A 23,770-nucleotide genomic window follows, 5' to 3' on the forward strand; every position below is an offset into this window, starting at 1 on the left:
AAGATTATATGATTCTATGACAGCAGCTGAGGGGACCAACCAACATAGCAGAGGCTGAGAATAGAAGTGTGTATCTGGGCACTATGAGGCTGTAAGTAAGTGATTAAATATCTGAAAGTGAGGAGATCTCTACAAAAACAAACAGCAAACAGAGGTAATCAGTAGAGAAATGTGCTGTATCTCCAGAAAGGTATGCTGGAATATTTCAGATTAATTCTTCCTGGAGAATGAAACGAGTGCTAGAGACAGTCTTAAAATGCTTCATGGGCTCCATTGGTCACAGACACACTTGTTCTGTGCTCTTTGGGAAGCCAGCAAATTGGAATCACAGCTCCAGAAAGGCACCTCACATTTCTCCTTCTAGTTGAAATGAAGCTCTATGCACATGCTTTTTCTTATTCATGTTTGAAAATATATTTTTTTAATATAGTTCTCTAAAAGCTCATGGGTAATCACAGAGTTGTGAAAGAAAAAAAATAAAAGAAGTTTTTAAAAAAATCAGATGCTGTTTTCTTTCTTCTTAAATTTATATTACACAAATATCTTTAGAATCGTAGAATCATAGAGTGGTGTGGGTTGGAAGTGACCCCAAGGATCATCAAGTTCCAACTCCTCTGCCACAGTCAGGGCCCGCAACCTCCAGATCTGGTACTAGACCAGGTTGCCCAGGGCTCCATTCAACCTGGTCTTGAACACCTCCATGGATGGGGCATCCACAGCCTGTCTGGGAAGCCTGTGCCAGCACCTCAGCACTCTCTCTGTGAAGATCTTCCCCCTGACATCTAACCTAAACCTTCCCTCCTTGAGCTTAAAACCATTCCCCCTTGTCCTATCACTACCTATCTGAGTAAAAAGTTGATTCCCTTCCTATTTATAATCCCTTTTTAAATACTGAAAGGATGCAATGAGGTCTCCTCTCAGCCTTCTCCAGGCTGAACAAGCCCAGCTCCCTCAGCCTGTCTTCATAGGAGAGGTGCTCCAGATGTCTGATCATCTTCGTGGCCCACCACTGGACCCGCACCAACAGCTCCACACCTTTCCTGTACTGGGGCCCCCAGACCTGGACGAAGTACTCCAGATGGGGCCTCACAAGGGCAGAGTAGAGAGACAATCACCACCCTGTCCCTGCAGGCCATCCCTTTTCTGGTGGAGATCAAAGCTCTCAGACGTATGGTCTGATTTTCGGACAGTGCTGTGTGGAGCCATGGGTTGGGCTTCGAGATCTTTGTGGGTTCCTACCCTCAGGATATTCTGTGATTCTATGTTCAGGACAGTCTCAGTATCTCTCTTTGGCTCTGTTTGGGCTGAAGAGAATGCAGATCTTTGGACTCAGAGAATGAGTCCACATGGGCATTAACTGCAGTAGAAAGTGAACAGGTAATTGCTGCATAAATTGTGTGACACTTGGAGACAACCAGTTCCTTCTAGAGAAATAAATCTTTGTGCTGCTAGCTGGTGCTTGACAGGGTGACTGGGACAGTAGGTGGGAGGAGCAATGAAGTATTTTATCCTTCACTATTCTATCTGTCCTGAAAAACACTGCCTTGGCAAAATTTCTCCTCTGCTATTCCTTCATGCTGTGCTCTCATGGTTTCATGCTTGAAGTAGCTAGTGGCAAATGGGTATTTGATCCCCCTTCAATCTCTTGATATCTTGACCCCATCTGCTTCAAAAAATACGCATAGGGCAAATGTAATGGAGAAAAGTGCTTCCTTCACAAGCTCTGAGCATTGGACTTCACAAGGAAATCTGGACAAAGAGTTGAGGGAAGTTCAGGTAGGAACTTCTGAGGAGGACAGATCTTCTCTGCCACCAGAAGTCCTGCAGCCTGCAATCTCTTTGTTAAGGACACGAGTTTCAGCTTTGTTGCCACTGCCCTCTGTCCCCTTGCGTGTTACCTGAACCACCAGCTCCTGCCCAGCCCATCCTCCTGGGACACAGCGCTTCCCCTGGACTGTCCAGCTCTGCAACTGCTGCAGCCAAGGCTACTGGTACACATGCAGGTCCTGCCATGTGATTTTCTGAAAACCATAGATTTTGTCATCCTAATGTTCAAGGAAAATGTCAGATTTGTTTACTCTTCACGCATATACAAATACAGGCATGCTTCTATCCCACATATCTGTAAAGAAAATTTGAGATTATAAGCAAATGAAAGCTCTGCAAAATAATTGATTTGTCATTCAATTCTTCTAGTTGCAGTTTCCTTAAGTTAATCTTTGGAGAAAAAATGGACATTTGAAGTCCCCAAACCTACAAAGAAACATGAGTAGTGGATTCTCTGACTTTACATTATTTCCTATCAGCCTATTTGATGGGATTTAATTGCAGGTTAAGAGCCAAGATAACAGAGAGTTAACATTTCATCCTTAGAAAAACCCACTCATAATAAAGAATAAACAATAATCATGGTAGTTACACAAAGCAAAGAGATGAATTGCAAGGGAGATGTTCAAACTTGTCTTTTCAGCTAAAGTTATAAATGATCTGAGCATAAGAGAACGATTCAGAGCCCGAATCGGAGGGGCTGCTAATTAATCAGTTATAACGGCATAGGGGATTACAATGCATGATTAAAACACACTGAAAACAACAGAGACAAAGGAGAATGGACAAGAGAGTGTGGAAGCACTACAGAGTCAACAGAAGAACACCTGTATGCAAAACTTATGCTTAAGAAAAAACAAATACAAAAGCAACAATGATCCAAACGAATTCCTGGAAATTTGGCCCCATTAAATTTGGCCCTACCTTATTAAAAACTAAGGGTTTGATTCAAGGTCTGTATGAAGCTTAGGACCAAGCTTCCATCAAGCTCAACCCTTTATATGAATATGCATGTAAGTTAATGTACGCATTGCTGGAGCACATATTGGCACATTAATATGCATAGTGCTAGTGTCTGTGTTTAAGTATATAAATAGAGATTGAATATAAACATATGCATTCATGGCTTTGAAGTTTCATTAGTAGCAGAATAGCATAGAGAAATTATTACCATTTTTTTCATGATGTTTAAGTGAAATACCGAAGTGCTACAGCTACTCACTAACGAGGCATTCAACAGATGGGGAGTCTAGACTGATAACTTCGGTGTTATGCAAATGTATTTTTAAACCTCCTGTAATGTTAAATTCTGTTGCTGTAATGTAGGAAGTAAATAAAGTACTTTCCTGAACGTGCAATTTTAACTTGCTTGTTTTCTTTTAGAAATTCTAATTTGGCGGTGATGTATTACTGTCAGTGCCAGTTGTCATGACCCTAACCCATATAAAAATTACCACTGAGATCAATGAAGACAATGTGACCACCCATGGGAGAATGGCCACTCATGGGATGAAGGTCCCATAAGCAGCAGGGCCCAGTCCTCCTGAAAAAGAGGGATTCCCACGTGACAAAGCAGGATCAGGCTCCTATTCTCTTCATCTTGACTCTGCTCTCAATCTTTCTTTCTTTTCTAGTGGAAACAAAAAAGGAAATGGTGCTTTTGATCACAAATCCACAACAAGCAGTGTTGATGCATGCATATTTTCTGTATTATTACCTACTCAACAAAAATTAAGCTATAACCTTAATGTACATAATAAATGACAGTGATCATTGTAGAAGTGAAAACAGAAAACATTTTTCCTAGCTCTTTTTACTGTTTTGGAAAATGAACACAATAAAATCGTATCCCTTTAGAAATACCGCTGCATACTATTTATGAAATTTTAAGCTATATTGTTTAGGCAGCATTTATCTGTGTGGTTCACTGCTTGCCCTAAGAGACATTTATTTGTTCAAAGTATGAAATTATTCTAGATTTAAAATGGTAAAAGCAAACTAATGTAAAAACATAATGAAATCACTTTCCAATCTGCTTACATTCTCACTTTTCATACAACCCCCCCATCATAAAAATAATCCTCCAAATTTCTCTGAGATTATTCCAACAAATCCCATGCCCATCAAATCCTAAAACATGTTCCACCTGCTAGTGAAACTATCACAGTAATTGTCTGGGCTTTTATCTAATGAATATGAACTAAAACAGTCAAAACAAAATTTTATAATCTACATTACTGGGAAAAGTTTCTGAAACAAGCTGTTGCAGGGAAAATTATATAATATACTGACAACATTCAACAGAGACAAGCTGTTAGGCAGGACTGACAGACTCCAGGTTCCCACACTCGGTCAGGGGCTGTGTTGCTGCTACCTTTACGCCATGATTTTGGTCACTGATATGTTGATGATGTCCTATCTCATGCCTGCACCTTGCTGTCCATGCTTATGCCTGGACTATGCTGGTGATCACAGACTCATAGACTGTCCTGAGTTGGAAGGGATCCATAAGGATCATAAGTGATCAATGATGAGTCTCTTTTTTGCTGTGCAAGTTTCAGTGAATCAACCACCGCTGTTCTCCAATGCATAAGCTCACAGATACCTGCTGGAGCGCAGGGCAATGGCAGATGGAATTTTGTGTGCTGTTGCTGGCTGCAGGCAGGTACTTGCCCCACACCAACATTCACAATAGAGCCCAGGGCAAACCAGCAGAAGTCAAATGAGTTAGTACTGAGATTAACAAACCACTGCTTCCACCCTACAGCCCACAAACATTGCTTTTGCTATCATCTTGATTAGAAAAGTATTTTTAGCCCCATATCTTGATTTTTTGCTATCTCCCTTTTTTGTCTAAACAGTACGGGCAGCAGCTGTATGTGCCCATGTCACAGAAACATTTTTTCAGATGAGCAAGCATTGGATCAATTTAGATGAGGTAAAACAGAATTAGACCAGGTCTTAAGTAATATGTTTCAAGAATCATGTGCATTAGGAACTTCTTTATATGTGGAAAATTTTTAGGGAAACAATAACAGCTTCTTGTTTCTTTTCTGATTCCACAGAAAATTTAAGCACCTGTGTATCTGTATGCAGATCTTGTTACTCACTCTTTACTGCTTTTCTGAGCATGATGGCCTGACTGAGGAAGTGATTTTGCCACACGCCAGCCCAGAAACCCTGTGTGAGATATTAGTCTGATCCAATCACCAATCTCCCATATACATTCATTTCTATAAATTGTATGAATAAAGTGAGGATACACGTGAGGATATAATGACAAGAAGTGGAGGTGTTTGAGTAAAGAGTTATTCAAATTCAGAAAGTGCAAATGGGATAAATGCATGGATCTTCAGGGTAGCAAACATTCAGTATTAGTTTAAGAGTGGCTTTTTGTAGCCTTTGCAGTTATCTTAATCATTAATATAAAAGATGGAGATGGTTTCTACAGTGTTTAATTCACAGCCCCTTATGAAAAGCACTCTATAAGACACAAAATAATCTGTAATTTGTTGCTTCTTGCTTTCATTTCATTTTAGAGATTCTTGATGGTGGCTTGGAGTTTTATGAGGAAAAGTTAAAGTAATGTTGCAGGGAGAAATAGACTTTTTTTTACTAAAAATTGTATTAACTTTTAGAATTACTTTTCTAGATTCAGAAAACAGGGCTTTTGGCATTTTATTTTTTATTTTTATTTTTTAAACTTAGAATATCTGCCATATTTTAGTCCAAGAGTTAAATGGTACAGTCAATTTACAGTGGTCTCAGCTTAAACAAAAAAATCTCCTGGTCTTCCAAGGAGGACATGCACTTCCCAGATTGATGAACTACACTGTAGGCATTGTAATTAAGATTTTTAGTGGAAATAATAGCTATGAAATTTAGATCATATTTATGGAAAATCCATTTCCATGTATTTGTCTATTTCTACAAATAAAGTAAAAAGTAAAAATAAAAAATCAAAAAATAAAGTGAAAGCAGACAGTACATTCAAAAATAAAGTAAACAGAGAGGCCTCTGGGCAGCCAGGGAGAAGTCAAGCAAACAACCCTGCAGGCTTATGGTGGCAGGGACAGATTTGTCTGCCCACTAGCCCCATGGGGTGGGTATGCATGGGGTCGGGCCATGGCATAGCAAGGTCCCACTGTGGCAGTGTTGAGCGATGTGGTGCCATGACAGGTACATTTGGGTGGCTCTAGGCAATGAGAGTCCTTGCTGGCAAGGGTGAGTTGGGGTTATCCAAAGGGAAGGGCAAAAATTAGTTCAATGTGTCTTGCGTCATGAGAGAGTAAACTTAAGAATTGACCTTCAGGAAAACTTTTGTCCATGGTTTCTAACCTTGAACCATTTTAGCAGTGTATCACCTGCTTAAAATTGTACCTATGCTGGCAAATCTAAAAAGCAGTGTCCTGTTAAGCTGCATCTATTACAAATCACACTGCTCAGCTGCCAAGGGCTGTTTCATTTCAGACTAAGCAAAACCAGTGTACATTTTTTAAAAAATTCCCCCCATTTATTCTTTGACATCTAATAACCATCTTGTGGGAATTGGGATTCTGTTGTGTTGTACTGCCTGTTTCTACCTTACAACTTACACTTCATATTTTAATATGCAGGAACTGAAAAATTCTTCTTTAAAAAAAAAACAAACATGCAGAATTGAAGTATTATAGTCAGGGTAGAAGTTATCCCAGTAACACTTACTTTTGATTTGTTCTGAAGGCTAGGAAATGTTTAAACTTATGCTTGAACACTGTATATTCCTTCTTCCTGTCTGCATACAAAATCTAAAGCATTTGCACAGTGAAACTTTTATTTCTTAAAAAAAAAAAAAAAAAAAAAAGATTATCAAATGACTTGTGCTCATGGACTTCAGCTGAGGGCACAAAAGGGTTCCTTGTGAGCACAGCGCTGGGTAAAGCAAACCTCTATCATACATGTGCAAAAGCCAGTTTTTGTGAATGTGGTTTGAAAACGAGCCAAATATCTCGATTTTAGAAATAACAGATTTTACAGACACGCATCAGATGCTTTAGCATAAATAAATGATAAACACAGATCAATCAACACTCTTTGCAGCAGTTGCAGCTGGAGGAGACCTGCTGTCAGTGATAGCAGAGAACTGTCTCTCTTTGCACTGCATTTTTTAAACTCCTCCATCCTCAAGCAACAAGAGCTGAGCTCCAATTTAATTACTATCTGCGTTGCTCAACAATGGAGGCAACGCAGACCACTGCGGCTGTGCCCCTCACCGCCCAAAATTGCCACTCATGTGAGCACATAAACAGCAATTCATGATTGGCATGAGGGAGGCAAGATTACAGCCTGGAAATCAGCTAATGAACATTAATTTAAGTTAAATATTGCCGAAGAATCCATAGGCATTTCTGCCTGGCATTGTGTGCCATGTCTGCTGGCATGGATGTGACAAAGAATACCAGCTCAAGGTGGCTTCTGTTCCCAGCTATGACAGTTTTTCCAGGCAAATCAGCTGGGGAAAGATCAGCACAAAAGCAAACTTCAGACCAAATCCGCCTTTTTTGATGAACGTTTGGGGTTTCCTGACATGAATAGTACAGGCTCCTGCACAAGCGTCTCTGTCTTTGCCATTCTAAATTACTCAGCTACTCAGAAGACATATGTACAAAAATAGAACATAGGAATATCTAAAAAAATCTGGATTATAAGGAATTTCTTTCACTTACTTATTTTGCAATTAAAAAAAAATAGTCTTGTAATTGTTACACAGCTGTGTCTTTGTGATTTGTCTATAGGACTGTTGGTATTACAGAGATGGAGATAATACAGAAATCTTATGAGAATGTTTACATATATGCCTATGTATTCAAAATGGCAAATTCACACAGCATGAATGTATGGATGGATCTGCATAAATATACACATGCTAGAAATGGATTTTATCTTTACATCTTCGAACAAAATTATTCAGTTTAGTATAAAAATTCCTAAAGAAAATATTTTTGGGGGATTCACTGTGTAACAGAACTTGGTGTTTAATATGCTCATTGTTTTGACACAGATAGACAGAGAAGGCCACAAAAGTCCCTATTTTGTACAAAAATGTTTCAGTGCAAATACACATATATATAGCAGCGCAGTTCTGCCCCCCGACTCATGTGGAGAAGTTTCAATTATAATTTTACTGGAAGCAAAGGCAGCAGCTTTGGGCCTCACACAAAAGTAAGCATTATTAGAGTTGGCCATCATTTTGTTAAATCCTGCTATTTAAGGAACAAGTAACCATTGCACATGGTAAGGTGCAGGCAGTCGCATAAAATTAGTTGTGTGTAAATATCTTTCATGGAGATGGAGATAAAATGCCCGTCAAATACAACTTATTTCACCCTACACTTCCCAGCAACATTGACTCTTCATGCCAATGTTTCATTAGCAGGCAGAGAAAGGTGACTCTGCTAATAAATTTGAGCACCTCCTAAGGTTGATGTAAAAATGGGGAAAAAAATATGAAAAGCACCATTTCTCAATAAGTACTTTTCTGAGATCTGCTTATTGCTCAGTGCTTCCCAAATGTGAAGCACCACCACCACATACGGTAGGCTTCCGAAACAGCACTCACATGTGGCATGGCTGCACCATGGTATGCGATGGTTGATACAGCTCCATCCCACGCCGGCACAAAGACAACCACTGTCTGTGGGAGCCATCTCCCGTGCACAGCATTCATCTTGAAGCAATGTGCTCACAGTCACGTCAGTAACTGGCTTTCTTCTGCTTAACAAATCATAGTGTGGTTACACAGCTCGCTGTCAGTATCTCACTGCTTTGTTCCTTTTTCCAAGGGAATAAGAAGGAGGGAGGGATGTTAATATTTGTCATCCTTCTAAACTCTCTACGGCATCAAGGAGGTTGGGAATTTTGGTCTGTCTTTACGTACAGGGAGATGAGTGGTAACAGAAAGGGCAAGGACTGAACAAGTCATCAGGAAAAGCAAGGAAATACATCTCCTTTCATCCAGCAGTGCTTCAGAGTGTTGGAAGGCACAAAGGTGGCCGCTCAGTGCCAGCCCACTAGTGACCACGATGGAATAAACCACCTACAAACTACCTTTCCCCTTAATCCATGTCAGATAGCTTCAGAAAAAGAGGATTCATAACTCATATTAAAAAACAAACTAACTAATCCTCCCTGATACATCCAAAATAAAGCCCAAACCTGCATTCACTGAAGTGAGCAGCAAACTTTTTATCTTTATTCTCAACTGAGCTAATCAAGTGCCTCTTCTCCTTACACATATGTAAGTTTTGTTTTTTCATACCTGGAAGCAGTGAGTCCCACAGGCCAGCTATGTGCTGTCTCAGAAGAAAGTCCTTTTCTCCTTTGAAATGTGCTGAAATTCAGCTTCCTTAAAGGCTTTTGTCTTTGTAAAAAAATGAATCAGGTATAAATCAGAGTAGCCAGTTTACTTTCTTTGTAATCTTTCCTTCATTAATATGGTTTTGCTGTATTCCTTCTTATGTTTATCTCCAAAGTAAACAATATAAATCTCATCAATTTTCTTCTGCTTAAGTTTTACACATCTCTAATCCCTTTGCCATATGCCTCTGAATCCTCAATGTTTCGAGTGTACGTTTTTGAGCCAGAACAGACAGATGAGGCAGAAAGCACTCTGCAAGAACATACTTTTCATTCGCTAATGACACCATAACATCCTCAATATTACCCACCCTGTTCTTCACGCACCCTGCCCTGCTCTGTGCTTCCCTCATTACCACACTTTGGTTAGCAGAGATTTCCATCAAACCATCCACAGCAACGGCCAGTCCTTCGTCTCGAACAAGCGTTGTTAACTCAGAGCCCCAAAATACGCCTTCATATTTCAAATCCATTTTAAGAAGCAAGAAATCTGAGACCAACTGAACAACAATGATAACACTGCCCATTTAAATGCTTTCTGTTCAGGCATTAAATTTGGTTATTTTATGACTCAGGGAGGGCTGCCTATTAGTATGAGCTGACAAGCTGTTTCTACCAGTTAACAAAGTGGTCTTTGTAATATATTACATAACACAACATGCTGTTAGAACACCTCTGGGTTGGCTGCTTCGTTTAAAATTCATGCACCAGGAAACAAAAGTCAGAGAAGAAATGTAAGCACTGCTGGAACTTACATGATTTGCAGGCAAACCAGGCAGTTTTACACACAAATAAATGTCAAGTTCATCACAAACGCCTTGAGAATAATGTATCTACTGATGCATATCAGCTTTTTTGTCTGGATAACTAATAGTTTACATGGGAAAAAAACGGTAAACTGCCTGAAAGGTTGTAGAGATAGTTAGCAGTGAACACAGGGATCAATTCAGGTTCATTACTACTTGCAAAACCTAGGCAATATTGGACAGCAGTAATTCAAAAGTACTACAATTAATGGAGATTAGACAGATATTCTAACGCTTGCCTTTTTAATGCAACTTGCTAACCTGAAGAGAATTGAAAGAACCTAAGAAAATGTTTCCACGGACCTTTGGTACCTCTGATATTTCACAAGGCAATTTAATGTGACCTTTAATTTTTAGTGCGGGGTTTTCCATTTGTAGGGTAGCAGTTCATAAAGGGCTGCCATTAAGTATTTTCAAAACTCTGTTAATCTCTCTTAAACAGGAATTTGTAAGCAAAGCTGTAAAGAATCACCTTATGGGAGAATTTCACTATCCAAATCACAGAGAAGCTACAAAATTTTAAAGCATGTTGAAGCAATTTCTAACACTATATACATTGCCACTACCTTTCAGTGCCTGTGCATCATTACTGAAGAAAGCAGAACCTCTGACTAAATTTCTGTGTTCAGAAAGGCAAAAATGGATATAATTGTGGCTGTTCATTTATGATCTGGTCAACATTTGTGTTACTGCTTTTTCTGCTTACATAATTAACTCCTGGAGGTAAAGTCAAAATATTTTGTTCTGTCTTAAAGTAAAATGCACCATTTTATTGTTCTCGCTCTTATGTGCTAGGAAGATACAGCTGCGCTATAACCTAATTGTCTGCTATTTAGGTATGGACTCATGAATCCCATATTTTTATTCTAAATTTAAGTTCAGTCATTGTAGCTAATGTCCTTGATGCTATCTCAAATTGCTGTCATTACACGGATCACTAGAAATTGGAGGTAATAGTAAAAAAGAAAAGAAAAAAGAAAGGTACCAAATTAGATGATGGATAAAGGTTTAATCAATTTAATTTTATCACTAAATCCAGTCCCTTCCTCTCAAGCTGCCAGGGAATGAGATAAGCGGAACACATCTTGAAGCACGACACAATCCTGTTGTGGGGAAAGAGTTGTGTCCCTGAACCTCGCCGAGATGAAACACTCTCATTTATTACTTTGGCATTGCAGGATGATGAAGAGCCAAGCTGGTTTCCTCCCTCTGTCCTCAGCACACTCTTTCTATTTCATTAATTTTTCATGAAATTTCATTTCACAATCGTTTTGTCTCTCTCGCATTCTTGCTGCCTCTTCTTAGTTTATTCTGTCCATTTTTATCTCATTTCACATTTTATCAGAAACAAAGCCTGACAAAGCTTTCCACCACATCAGGGATACCTGATTCCCTCTCATTCCCTATAATTAACTTTAATTGCTAGCTCTATAAAAAGGTATTGCAAATGAGGTAGCTTACTTGTTGTTTTACGCTGGAAAATAACTGAGAAGTGACATATCTTCAGTCATCCATTTCATATTTAGTTTCTCTGTGTTGATTTCGAAGAAGTTAACGGAAACTGCCAAAGTGTGCCTTTTTAGTGTTATCAGTGAATGGCAACTCTGCTTTTGTTTGGTCTATTTTTAACCATTTATCTCAGAAAGCAAGCTTGCTTTTCAAAATCAGTACCGCAGGCTATCAAATCTGCACAGAACATGGGGAGGCCGCTGCACTGAATTCTGCCAATACTCTGCCATGATTCAAAACCTTGGAGAAAACACCATAAGAACCCATATATCCAGCAATTTTCTTTAAAGACCTAAAATTTAGAATGGATTTCATTAAATCATTAGTCAGAGCTTTTTAATTTCTGGTCATTTTATACACATATATCAAAACAAAAGGAAAAAAAGAAAGAGAAGCATAAAATATCAATTTCCGCTTTTGCGCAAAATTAGCCTGCGGATATTTTGGCAATCAGCTGCATTTATTTTTCATTAGATCTTTGAGAAATTAAGTTTATTTCCCACTCAGAGTTAAATATTTATTTTCTAAATGACAAAATATTCCCCCCTCCTCTCCCCCCCCAAATAGTTATTTAACAAGAGCTGTGAATATCCAACCAGTTAAGTGTTTTTAACACACTTTCTGCAAGCAGTGTAAAACTGAATGGAATCTCTGGGCAAATATATGCTTGGAATGTGATATCCAGTGGACATTTAATGTTAATGCTTCAAGACGAGATATTTATACTCAATAGTTTGCTGGATTTCATATACCTAAAAATTAGGTGCATGAAAATTGATTACTAGACTATGTCTTTGTACACTGCAATCACACTCAGTGTCTTCAATTCTCAATTTGCATATATGGAAATTCTCTCTCCGTGTTTCCCAGCACAGCACATGGGTTCTATTGTTTTGGGTTGTTTTTTTGCATAAATACACACAGACACTTAGCTATTCAAAGAATGTTGTTTGTTCTCCCTGCTTGAACTTGCTTTCTACCCCCAAGAAACTCCTAAAGCAGAGCACCCAGGTATACAGATAATGAAGCAAATTGCTAAAACAGAAAAACTAACTTATAATTCACACAGAGGACAAAAACATGACTAAAACCATAGAAAATAAAATAGAAGATGAAAAATAATGCTATTAAATAGAGAATAATATCTACTTCTACCGCTATGCATTCCAAGATGTTCCGTAAGACATTGTCTCAATTTGTTTTTAAGTACAGACTGTATATAATGTGCCTAATAAAATACATTAAATTGTATAAATAATCTGTAGAGCTCACCTCCTTGAGGAGTGGGGGTGTGAGAGATAATTTCATTTCCTTACTCTGAAACTGCTCCTTTTAAACATAAAACAAGAAACAATTTCTTTGTATACATGTGTCCAGAGGTATCTGTGTGTCTATGTAAATGCATGTGTACTTACACACTTTAAAGCATGATTTAAAAGTATTCTTGCTATAAATAACAAAATAGGTACTGGAGAACTGTTAAAGGCAAGTGCTTTAGTTGTAACTCTATAAAATAATTTTTCTCACAATCTATTAAATAATCAAAACTGTGGAATAGTGCAGCCCATATTAATTCTCATGAAGATGTAGTAATTTGTGAGCCTAATAAACATTTTCTTGATGAACCTCCAGGAGAGCTAGTTGCTAAACAACACCTTTACACTAGGTACCATTAAAAAAAAAAAAAAAAAAAAAAAAAGGCATAGGAATATATGATAAATAAATCAGATTTCATAATAGTCAAAACCAATAGGTTTTATACTGGATGTGCTACAAGTTAGAGGAATTTTGCCAGCATAAATTCACAGGAATGTATATTTCCTTTTTGTCTGTTTTAAGAATATATACAGTAGTTATATGTGAAAGAAAAACAAAATAACGCAAACACATGCATTTCTCCCTATAGCAAGTATAGCAACTACCTGGTTGTAAAGTGGTAACAACAGTGTGTTTGAAAGAATAAAAACACAAACTCTTCATGTGCAGTTCTCATTGATAGTGGTCGGAGAAACACTTTCTAGAATGCCAGTGGCATCCAGCTGTTTGTTCTGCAAATAGCTGCCATTTACCAAGTTATTATTTAGCAAGTTTTTCATTTGTTTTGTGCAGGGTTTTTTTTAAGACAGTCAACTTCCATCTTATCTTGGCAGAACAGAGCAATGAACAAAGCAGCAAAAAAAAAAAAAAAAAAAAAAAAAAAAAAAAAAAGTATTACTAAAAGACCCTTATTCCTGTCTGTTTCTTAGAAAGAAAATCAACTCTTACAATTTTCTGTCATAACAAAGCACCTTTTCTCCACTGCATGGATAACTGACCAAGCATAGGGTAGCTCAGGCTAGGCTAAGTTTGTAAACCCCTAGAAAAGTTGTTTTTCCTGACATAAATTTACAAACATGAAGAAGGCTGCAGAGAGCAACTTATGTACAAGCAGATTTAAAGGCACTGAGTGTGGGAGCTCTCCCTTTGCTTCATATTTTAATATTTGCTCTGTAACACTGTAAAACACTCTTTACCACTGGATGTTACAGCACACTAAAGATGAGGAGCAGCAAGTTAAGACTACACACATACCAGAAGCATGAATACTTCTGCAGGTCTGCTGTTCTCACTTGTGCTCAGGTCACTGTTAAGCATGATTATGAAAATAGAATTCAAAGTGAAAGTTGAAATAGTGGCAGTTGTGCACTAGTGTCCGGAATTCAGCATCTGACCCATTTTCACTTGTTAACACACAAAACCTGCTTTGACATTTCTAAAAAGTTATCCAGTAACATGATTATTGGCTTTAACACAAATCAATAATGAAAAGACTGTTAGCTAATGTGCTCTATAAATTAGAACTCTTAGAATCAGAAGAAGAAATAAGGTAGCTGAAGTATCAGCTTCACCTGACAAGCTGAAACTTGTGCCAACCCCTTGTAACTGTGACAATGACAGGTTGGGGGATATTTACTGCTCAGATAAACACTTGGAGTTAGCTTCGCTGTGCCCAAGTGCACTGGAACTGGCACTGTTTCTTGTATCCATTCATTTTACTATGGTGTTCACAGTCTGCTAACTTTGAGTTTTTCAGGCAAAACATCAAAACTCAGGCAGTAGTGTGACATCCTCCCTACAGGAGAAAACAGGACAGCCTTCAGAAGAGCTTTTATCTAGGGCATATTCCCTGTTTGCGGTGACATCCTGTAGCTTTACTTTTCGTGCTCATGAAAATTAGTACTTCCCTAGCAAAGGTTTCTCACTGGGGGAAGTGGAACAGTACCAAAAATAGCTAAACTTGGTGGACTTTATCTAAAAAAAGAAAGAAAAAAAAAAGAGAGAGAGAGAGCTTTGGGGTCACCACCTGCAACCGAGAGGCTCCACGCCGCTTCGTGCTCCACACGGGAATGTCCTGCCGGGTGGCACGGGGACACCGCGGGACGCGGCGGGACTCCGGGGAGCCGGGGACAGCACCCGGGACAGCTCCGCCTCGCCAGCACCGCCGCAGGATTCAGCCGCGGCCCCGAACAAAGAGAGGGGAGAGCCAATAGAGCGGAGAGAGCGGCGGTCCCTCTGGTCTCCGTTTTGCCCCACGGGGCAGGAAGGCATCGCCGCCCCTGCGCGGCCGTCGGGGCCGGTGCCGGCGGGCGCCATCCAGAGTCGAGAAGAGCAGGAGCAGCCGGGGCGTGAGGCAACGTGCGGGCGGGAGACGGGCGGAGAGAGGCGGGAGGTGGGGGGAGAATAAAGGGAAAAAGAAAAAGAAACAAAATTCCTCTTACCTTTCCTCTTCGATCTCCTCCTCCTCCTCCTCTTGGACTTGCATTTCAGCTGCCCGCTCGGCCCTCCCGACGCCCTGCTGCCGCCGAGGACGGATGTCATGCCCGTACCTGAGAGCAACGGCACCGCGCCGCGATGCTCTTCTCCCGCCGACTTTCCTCTCTTTCTGGAGGCGGCTTTTATAGCGCGCAGGGGAGGGCCGCTCGCTCGGCGCTGCCAGGCGTGGGGTCGCGCCTCCGCCCCGACGGGCCGGGCCGGGCCGTGCGGTGCTCGGGGGCGGGGGCGGCCGCCGCGGCTCCTCCGGCCCCGCGCCCACTTTTGGTACCTCTGCGACTTTCTCGGCCCCGGCCGCTTTGAAGGGAGAGCGCGAGGAGTGAGGGAGGGGGTGCGGAGCCGAGCGAAGGGGGGGGGGGGGGGGGGGGGGGCGGATTTGCTGCTGCAAAGTCTCCTGCAGCCCAATCGCTCCCGCCGCCCTGCTCTGACATCAGCTCCGCCAGCCCTCGCCCCCAAACTCCGCTCCCCACGGGCTGCCGGCTGTGCCCGGCTCCCGGCAGAGAGCCGCGCAGAGCGGCCCCGCGGGGAACGGCAGCGTCTTGCCTCCCGGTACAGGGGAAGCCTGAGGGACGGCAGGCGAGAAGGGATGCTGCAGATAGGATTGCAAGCCCCCCTTTCTTTCTTTTTTTCTTTCTTTCTCTCTCTCTCTCTCTCTCTCTTTTTTTTTTTTTTTTTTTGTCTTCTCTTTACACCATGTGGACACCGAACACACTGCTTCCAGCAGCACAGAAATGCTGCTGCTGTCTTCCTCAACAAAGCACTTCTTAACTAGTTCGCTTATTTCGCTGCTTATTGTTTCCAGGGAAAGAGTATGAGTTACTGTCGAAAGACCCCTGATCCTCAAGCCTTACGCGGGAGGCTAAGTGTAGCGATTCTCGTTGAATCTCCACTTATTTGTAAGGTACGTGCTCCGCTACACTCACAATCAAGGGCAAAAGCTCTGTGAAAAGAAGAGTCTGTTGTCGCTCGGACTGATACATTAACGCTCTGCAGTGCCTAATTTAGGCAACTGTGCAGTTAAAGTGTCGAGAGCAGAGGGGCTTTTGTGGGGAGGAAAGATGACAACAGCATTCCTCTAAAAAGCTTGACTACAAAGCATTACGCGTTCATTAGAAAAAGCCAGCATATGCAACAGATAAGATACTGCTTTAAGTTACAGAGGACCTACTGCTTCTGTGCTCTTCCCTCCTTAGTAATTATCTAAGTTAAAAATATGTATCTGGATTCACAGGCAGTGAATGGAAAACAGAAGAATATCAGGAAAAAAAAAAAAAACTATGCTAAATAATTAATGTCATCATTAGTGCTGACTCTATTTGTAGTCGGCTGGAGAAGCACAGTAAAACCCTGTTTATCAGAACTCCTTTAATCTAAAACTTCCTCTTGTTGGAATGTAGGTTACCCAGCTCCTGCTGCTAAACACTTCCACTGCAACTCTCCCAGCTATTAGAAACCCTCTGTGTTTGGCTGTTTTAGTCCTCTGTTGTTTTTGGATTAAGCAGAGCTACATGTAACACAGATTTCTCTAACTAAATACGCAAAAATATTTCCATGATCGTCTCTAAAAGTGTTCAATTGTCCAAGAATGTGGATAACATACTCATACCAAAATGGTATCACCTCTTTGATCCTCCAAGGAGTGGTTCTGCTTTTTTCCCATGTATGCCCCATGTAACCTCAGTTTTAGCTATGTGGCACAGCGCAAAGCACATAAAAGAAATGGTCCCCATATCTTATCAGATACGTTAGGAGAGCCTTAGAATTTGTCCCAGTATTGCCTGGATGTCAGATGTAATTCAGGAAACACTACATGGAAGTAGGTTTCTAAGTGCACAGGTTTTACAAGTTACTGGCTGTAGTTTTTCACAACATACGCATCACCCAAAACAGTCAAACCTTTGAACCATAGCTTAAGTAAACATCTATTTGAAAGCTTCTATTTATGTCAGGAAAAAACAAAACAAAACAAACAAACAAAACAACAACAACAACAACAAAAAACATGTGTGCAGGAAATGAGAGAAAATCACCATTTTATTATTATTTTTATTTTTACTTGAGCATTCAGCCTTTAACCACTCACTCTCCCGTTTTCCTTATGGATTCTGTTGCTCTGACCACAGCTGACTCTCATCCACTAATGTAGCAAAAAAGTTGTATTTGCATGAGAAGTAGCAAAACTCAATTGCAAGTTCAACTGCATATCAAACTCTTGTCCGTTCTGCAACTTAAATCACTCAGCTTAGAAACCAGGCTTAGTCAACAGTGCTTTCTATGCTTCAGTACCAATCTGTGTTTTATACATTAGGAATCTAAATGAGAAGCAAGGCCCAGTTAGGAACAAAATGAGCATCCCAGAACATTTACCTATCCTTAGGGATGGCTTCCAGCTCAACAAATTCTTTGAAGTTTATTAAGATTTTCTTTCTGATAACATATAATTATACTCTCAAAATGACTGGAACAGGAAATCAGAAATATAAGAAGATAGACTGTCTAGATGGCCTTGCCAGTCCCTAGATAAGGCATGCTACCAAGCCAACCAGAAAAATACGACAGTTTACCAATTTTCGGAAGCTATCTTTCAGTGCTAGCAGTTTCATGAAATGCTTTGCATTCTAGGCACACTCATTGAGCAGGCCAGTTATTATCAGCACAGCATTAGCAAAGCTGAGCTGTGCTGGTAGTACAGCTCCCTCCATGGCTGGTTACAGGTTTGGTGAAGGCATGGGACAGCTGAAGTCACACTAATGGAAGGACTCCTCTTGAAAGTGATCTGAAGTGAAGGTCAATCACTTTCAGTAGTGCTCAACTACACAGTCAACAGTATTCCTTAGGTATGTTGTGTATTCCTCTTGTTCTCCACAATGAAAGAAGACATCTTTTCCTCTCAGTGGTGTCCTGTTTCAGCATCTTTTCTAACAACAGTGCAAGATCACCACTCCCATCACCAGTCTGAATCTACCCTTAGGCAAACATGTATATGATTTCAAGTGCTATGGTAAAGGATGTAAGCTCAATCTAGGAAATACAAAAGCAGTATCAGTGAGGCAGAAAAAAACAGCTAAATTATAAAATAATACCCCTTTTTTCCATTATGTGCTCATGCCACTAGTGGCCAATGCACTTGATAATCTGAGTCACCCACAGAAATTGTGGCTATTACTGCATGTCCTGGTAATGACCTTCAGTAGTATTTCATGCTCCTTTTCATAAAGCAGCTTAGAGCTTCACCCATTCCCATGGGCTGGGGAGGCCATTCTGTTTTTCACCTTCAAGCTGAGGCATTTTGTAATAAAAGAGGCAATAGCTTTACGTACCTCAAGTTGCAGCCTGCAGAGATGTGCACATCACACCATTGCATAGACACCTGCTCAGGTTTAGGGGAACCAGACAAGTAGGAGGACTTACAGTATTAAGTTCTGTAGTAAAAGGTTCTTTTCTATCTGGTTTAAGGAGCTATGACTTTTCTTGTGACATACCACAGCACATCCCAGCCCATACATCAGTACCAATATTCCTGTTCTTGTGAGATAGGCAGGTCTTTCAGCACTGGAAACAGCCAAGTAAGGAATCCAAGCTTTGTCAGATCTGTGACAATACACTTCTTCACTCAAGTTCTCTCAGAGAACTTTCTTGGAGAGTTAAGAACAGTCCAAACAGTTTATTAGCTGGAATATTGATGGGGACTATGAAAGTATGTTGGGGAGAATGAGTGTGAAACTGGACACCAGGATATGCACCTAAATTACAGATTGCCACTTATATTGCCATTTCTCAGGAAAGCAGTGTAGAGTTAAGTGTTAACAGAAATGGAGAAAAATGAAAATGTATGAAGAGAAAAAAGCAGTCCATATTTATTTAAGCAATTTATTTCTCAGATAAACAAGAACACAATTTGAGGAAGGTTATCCGAACCTGAATACAAAGTTAATCAGTATTATTAGTAGACAAAACTTTTCATATAAAAATATTTAGATTAAATATGAAATCTGCTGTTTCTTTATTCCTCTGTATTTTGAAACATGAAGTAATTTACTTTTTCAGTGACATGATACTACAAAAATTGTGTGTGAAATCAAATTATTTTTTTTAAGAGAAAAAAAACTACATTGAATTTCTAGAAATGCAAATGCCTAAAAATAGGGCTGAGCATCTAAGGCATGCCAGGGATGCTCCACAGGAGAGCTGCAGCATCTACAATGCGTGCTCCTCCCAGAGAAAAAGGGTCCTGCTGAGCAGCACAGCCAGCAGCAGAAGCAAGTTCCAGTCTGTGCACATCCCAGGATATGCATAAATCCTTGGAAGAGAGAACGTCTGGCTGAAATATCCCACAGTTTCCACTGTACCACCCCTTCTATAAGGAGCTGTGGATGCTGAGAGCAGCAGGCCATCACAGAGACCTCTGTAACATGCTACTTATAGGCAGAGGGGTCCTACAGGCTCCTGGGTAAGGAAAGAGATGTAGCAGCAATGTTCCATTTTTCTACCATCCTCCCCACACCATTTCTGCTTGCTTTTGCTACCTCCTGCCTGGTAGGTGGAGAAAAGAGTAAGGTCCTTCAGAATCTGGAAGACAAAACAGTGCTCAAGGGCATTAAAGCAGTACAAAAATGCAATCGTGTGGCTGCGCAGGTGAGACTCCAGAGCCTTCTGCCGCAAAATGCCTGCACTAATCCACTCTTGCCCTACTTACAAGGAGCTGTCGGTGTGGCTGTTTGCAGCAAAAGCCACTTTAGCTTTGGGGCCAAACATCACAGGGTGGTGATGAAGCAGTGAGGGTGGTGATGAAGCAATGAGGATATGGATCCATATTCAGTGCAAGTTTACCAGATAACTCCTTACTGCAGGCAAGTCCTCTCATCTGTCTGCTTTGCATCTTCTTGTATGTAAAATAGCTTTGGTGTTGGATTTCAGGATGTTAAGACAACACTAAAAGGATTTTAGCTCCTGATGAGCATAAGATAAACATTTCAAAACTGCTTCAACAATGCTCTCTTTAATGGGGAACATACCTGGATGTCAAAGACCACAATCAATGTAATTAGTAAGTCTGTACGTGCCATGCAAAACAGAAGCAGTTGCTGGGGATGGGGATGAAACAACATTTTAAAAGATGTTTATATTGGCATATTAAAACATATCTCAACAGTTCTGAGTCTGGAGGGGAGTAGACATACACTTCATTACCAGAAATGCTTTTGATTTAATCATGTTTTTCTGTGTTTTTAGTGAATTAACTCAAAACATGGAATGATGAAACTGACACCAAAGCAAGAATATCTGAATCCCTATTTAGCCCTCAGATGCTGCTGTCCTGGCCCAGCCTGATCACCTCTGGTTTGTGTCTGACATTACCTTGTTCACAGACTGTCTGCAAGGCCTCTAACGATCAGGTTTCCTTCTCAATATGCAGAATGCTAAGCAGCTGTATTCTTTATTTAAGCATTTGAACATACGTCAGTGCTACAACAGCTAAACAGTATTATTAATTTTGATTATGAAATATTTGTTAACAAATATCAAAATACTGAAAAATCATTAGGTCTTCATATCCTTTGAATTATCCATCTGAAACACTGGATCTGCCTAGTAGGGGACTTTCCCTGTGCTGCAGAGGAGCTGTCCAGCACAAGGAGCTGCAGCCATTTGACCAGAGCACATCCTGGGCACATGATGAGCCCTCAGCGGGGCCAGTGGGACCAGTGCCACCGTCTTTGGTAGGTCCCCATCCCACCTCGGTGGGTGGCAGGCTGCAAGGAATTCCCGAAGAATTGAAACTCGGCATTGCCCTTCTGCTGCAGTTACCACAGACTAAGAAATCTGACAGCTGAGAAGTGTCCAAAACACTGACCAGACATAAAAATAAAGACCTTCATTTCTCTGCACTGATGGTTTTTGCATCAGTAAAATACAGATGCAAATACTTACCACAGGGGATTAAGGAAATCTCAAATGACCAGAGGATGTTTGCATACAATATACTTTTCACCCTAATCTTTCCAGTTTGGAAATTTTCCAGAATTACACAATGAATAAATTCTCCCCCTAGCAGCTGGGTGGCTTACAAAGACTTGTAAAGTTTTTGATGTAAGACTCAACCATCTTCTAAAATGAATGCTACTCGCCTATGTCATGAGAAACCTTAACCAACTTCTCTGGGACTCTAAAAATGCTTTATAGAGTAATCATGCAGTAACTGCATTGTAAAGAAATAAGGCAGTACTGAAAAATAGTACAGCATGGTAATTGTATGGCATTATTTCAGTAATGCAATGTGCTAGAGTTTAAAGAAGTTATTACAGAAGTATAATTTGACTAAATTTTGTATTTGCAGGCATGCATTTGTTTAGTATTATAGCCTTCCTTTAGACCTCCAGCACCAGTTACTGACCTTGTTAGTGATGGTGGCTGAAGCTAAGGTACAATGATAGTCAGTATAAGAGATGTATATTAAATTGCATTAACCTCTGGTTAGATTCCCTAGCATATTCATCAATCTTCAGTGATATTGCTTTACAAAAGGTGCTTCACTGAGTTTTTTCATGTTGTTTTTAAGCATATTTTTTCAAAAGGCATTCCTATTAAGATGACATATAATCATTGCACAGCCAAAAGCAACAGGAAAATGCAGATAAAGACATGAAAAGAAAGGAGCATTTCTGTATTTACAAGTATTCCTCTCATAGATGTCCATGCGGTATGAAAGTATCATCATGGAATCGGTGTAAGACTGAAACATCACCAGACAGAAATCAAGTTGCAGTTCTTTCAGACTTGAAATGCATGACCCGCATCATCTATGTGCAAGAGGTATGTCATCTATGTTCTACAAAATGACAAGCCATATTGCTCCCCGTAATTTTTGATTCATTTGTTAGTCTACAAACTACTGAGATAAATGCTGTCTTTTGCCTGTGTCTAGGTTCAGCCCTTACAGATATGGATCCCAACTCTTGACTGAGATGATATTATAATATTGATATAGAAATATCAGGGAGATATAACTGCAATCACAGCTCTAAATTAATATTTGCCAGCTGAGAAAACAGTAGCAGTTCCTAAAGCAGAAAATAAACACCGTGAATTATCTTGAATAAGGAGAATATATAATACAATACTGTCAATGCTATTACAGGTTTATCCTCTGCCTTCCACATCAAATTCTCCTTAGTTTTATTTTCCCTGTGCTACAACTGATTTTCTTTCATCCAAAACTTGATCCCTGATAGGAATCAGGAAAAGAGAGGTGCTGAAGCATCTGCTGGCAGAAGAAAAGAGTTATCTAAGGATACTGGCTTGGAGGGTTTTTCAGCAAGTGAACCACTGAAGGAAAATGACATTTACCCCACCCAGGTTGAACAGACAAGCCAGGGAAAGCTGAGCAGAAATGGAAAACGGATCATGCATCAGGAAAAGCAGAGACATCAAGAGAGACAGAGACAACAGTGTGTCTCCGTTACTCCAGAATTCCCACAGAACAATCTGGTATCTCTGGACAATTCAGTGGACCAGACTATACTCAACAGACAGATAGAGGTGGAGGATGTTATTTTAAGACCTCAGGTAAAAGTAATGAAGCACAACGTGTCCATCAGTGATGAATCTCAAACCCTCAATTATATAAGAAACAGGTAAACTTAGTTTTGTGTACTTTGTACACAGTTCCCTAGGGACACAGTGGCTCTGTCAATTACCAGGCTAATTAATAGTAGCTATGGAGTCCTTCAGCCTGAGGTTTTAGCCTCCACCCTCTTTCTTTGAGTTTTTCTTGCTGAATTTGAAATTATTCAGGCATTAATTTCTCTGCGTCATACAAGTAAATATCAGCTTTACATCAGGGTGACAATGACAGGCATTCACTGAAGCCTTAAAACACAACTGCTGTATCAAATAAAAGCTTAGCCAAACTGACGTGATTTATTTTAAAATAATTAACTTCTCCTTACTGCTGGACATTTTCTGAATAAATTCAGCAGTTGTGAACTCTGGCAAGCTTAGAGGTTTGGAAAGAATCAGTGGAAATGCAACTTCAGTTCCATTGCTTAGTCACAATACTGTAAACCTAAGTCTGAGTTCATCCTACCTAATGTTGACACTTAGCACAGGTGAAGACCTAAATGAAGAATCTTGTCACCCTCTACTTCTTTGCACTCACTGCAGAAAGATAATCCTCCAGATGGTAGAAACAAGTATTTGTGGAAATACCTTTCTCTTTTTCCACAGGTGAATTGAGTGTTACTTCAAGTCCTAAAAGCAACCACAATTAGTGAAAGTAGATTTTGTCTTCAAAATGGGAAAAATTGAATGACTGAGTCTCATTTTTTCCTAGAATTTGTTAGAAACTAAATCCACCGTGAAAGTAAAAGAAGAATAAATGAGGTATAGGTTGAAGTGACACAAATATCATTTACAAAACGGTT

General features: G+C 40.1%; 1 protein-coding gene and 1 long non-coding RNA gene across 2 annotated transcripts in view; both read right to left on the reverse strand.

Moving 5' to 3' along the window:
• The window catches only part of ADARB2 (adenosine deaminase, RNA specific B2 (inactive)), a 299,619-nt gene extending 284,175 nt beyond the window's left edge, over positions 1-15,444 (reverse strand). The window contains exon 1 of the mRNA XM_418563.8: positions 15,296-15,444. Coding sequence (XP_418563.5) covers positions 15,296-15,395 — 100 coding nt within the window. The 5' untranslated portion in view covers positions 15,396-15,444. The remainder of the gene's footprint in view (positions 1-15,295) is intronic.
• On the reverse strand, positions 885-12,037 carry LOC124417740. Its single transcript, XR_006938512.1, has 3 exons — positions 11,490-12,037; positions 8,426-8,577; positions 885-3,457 (listed from the first exon to the last, which is right to left on the reverse strand). It is a non-coding gene; the product is annotated as an uncharacterized LOC124417740 (long non-coding RNA).
• Positions 15,445-23,770: the final 8,326 nt, after the last annotated feature.

This window comes from Gallus gallus, chromosome 2 (genome assembly GCF_016699485.2).
Source record: "Gallus gallus isolate bGalGal1 chromosome 2, bGalGal1.mat.broiler.GRCg7b, whole genome shotgun sequence".
In the NCBI taxonomy this organism is placed as follows: Eukaryota; Metazoa; Chordata; class Aves; order Galliformes; family Phasianidae; genus Gallus; species Gallus gallus.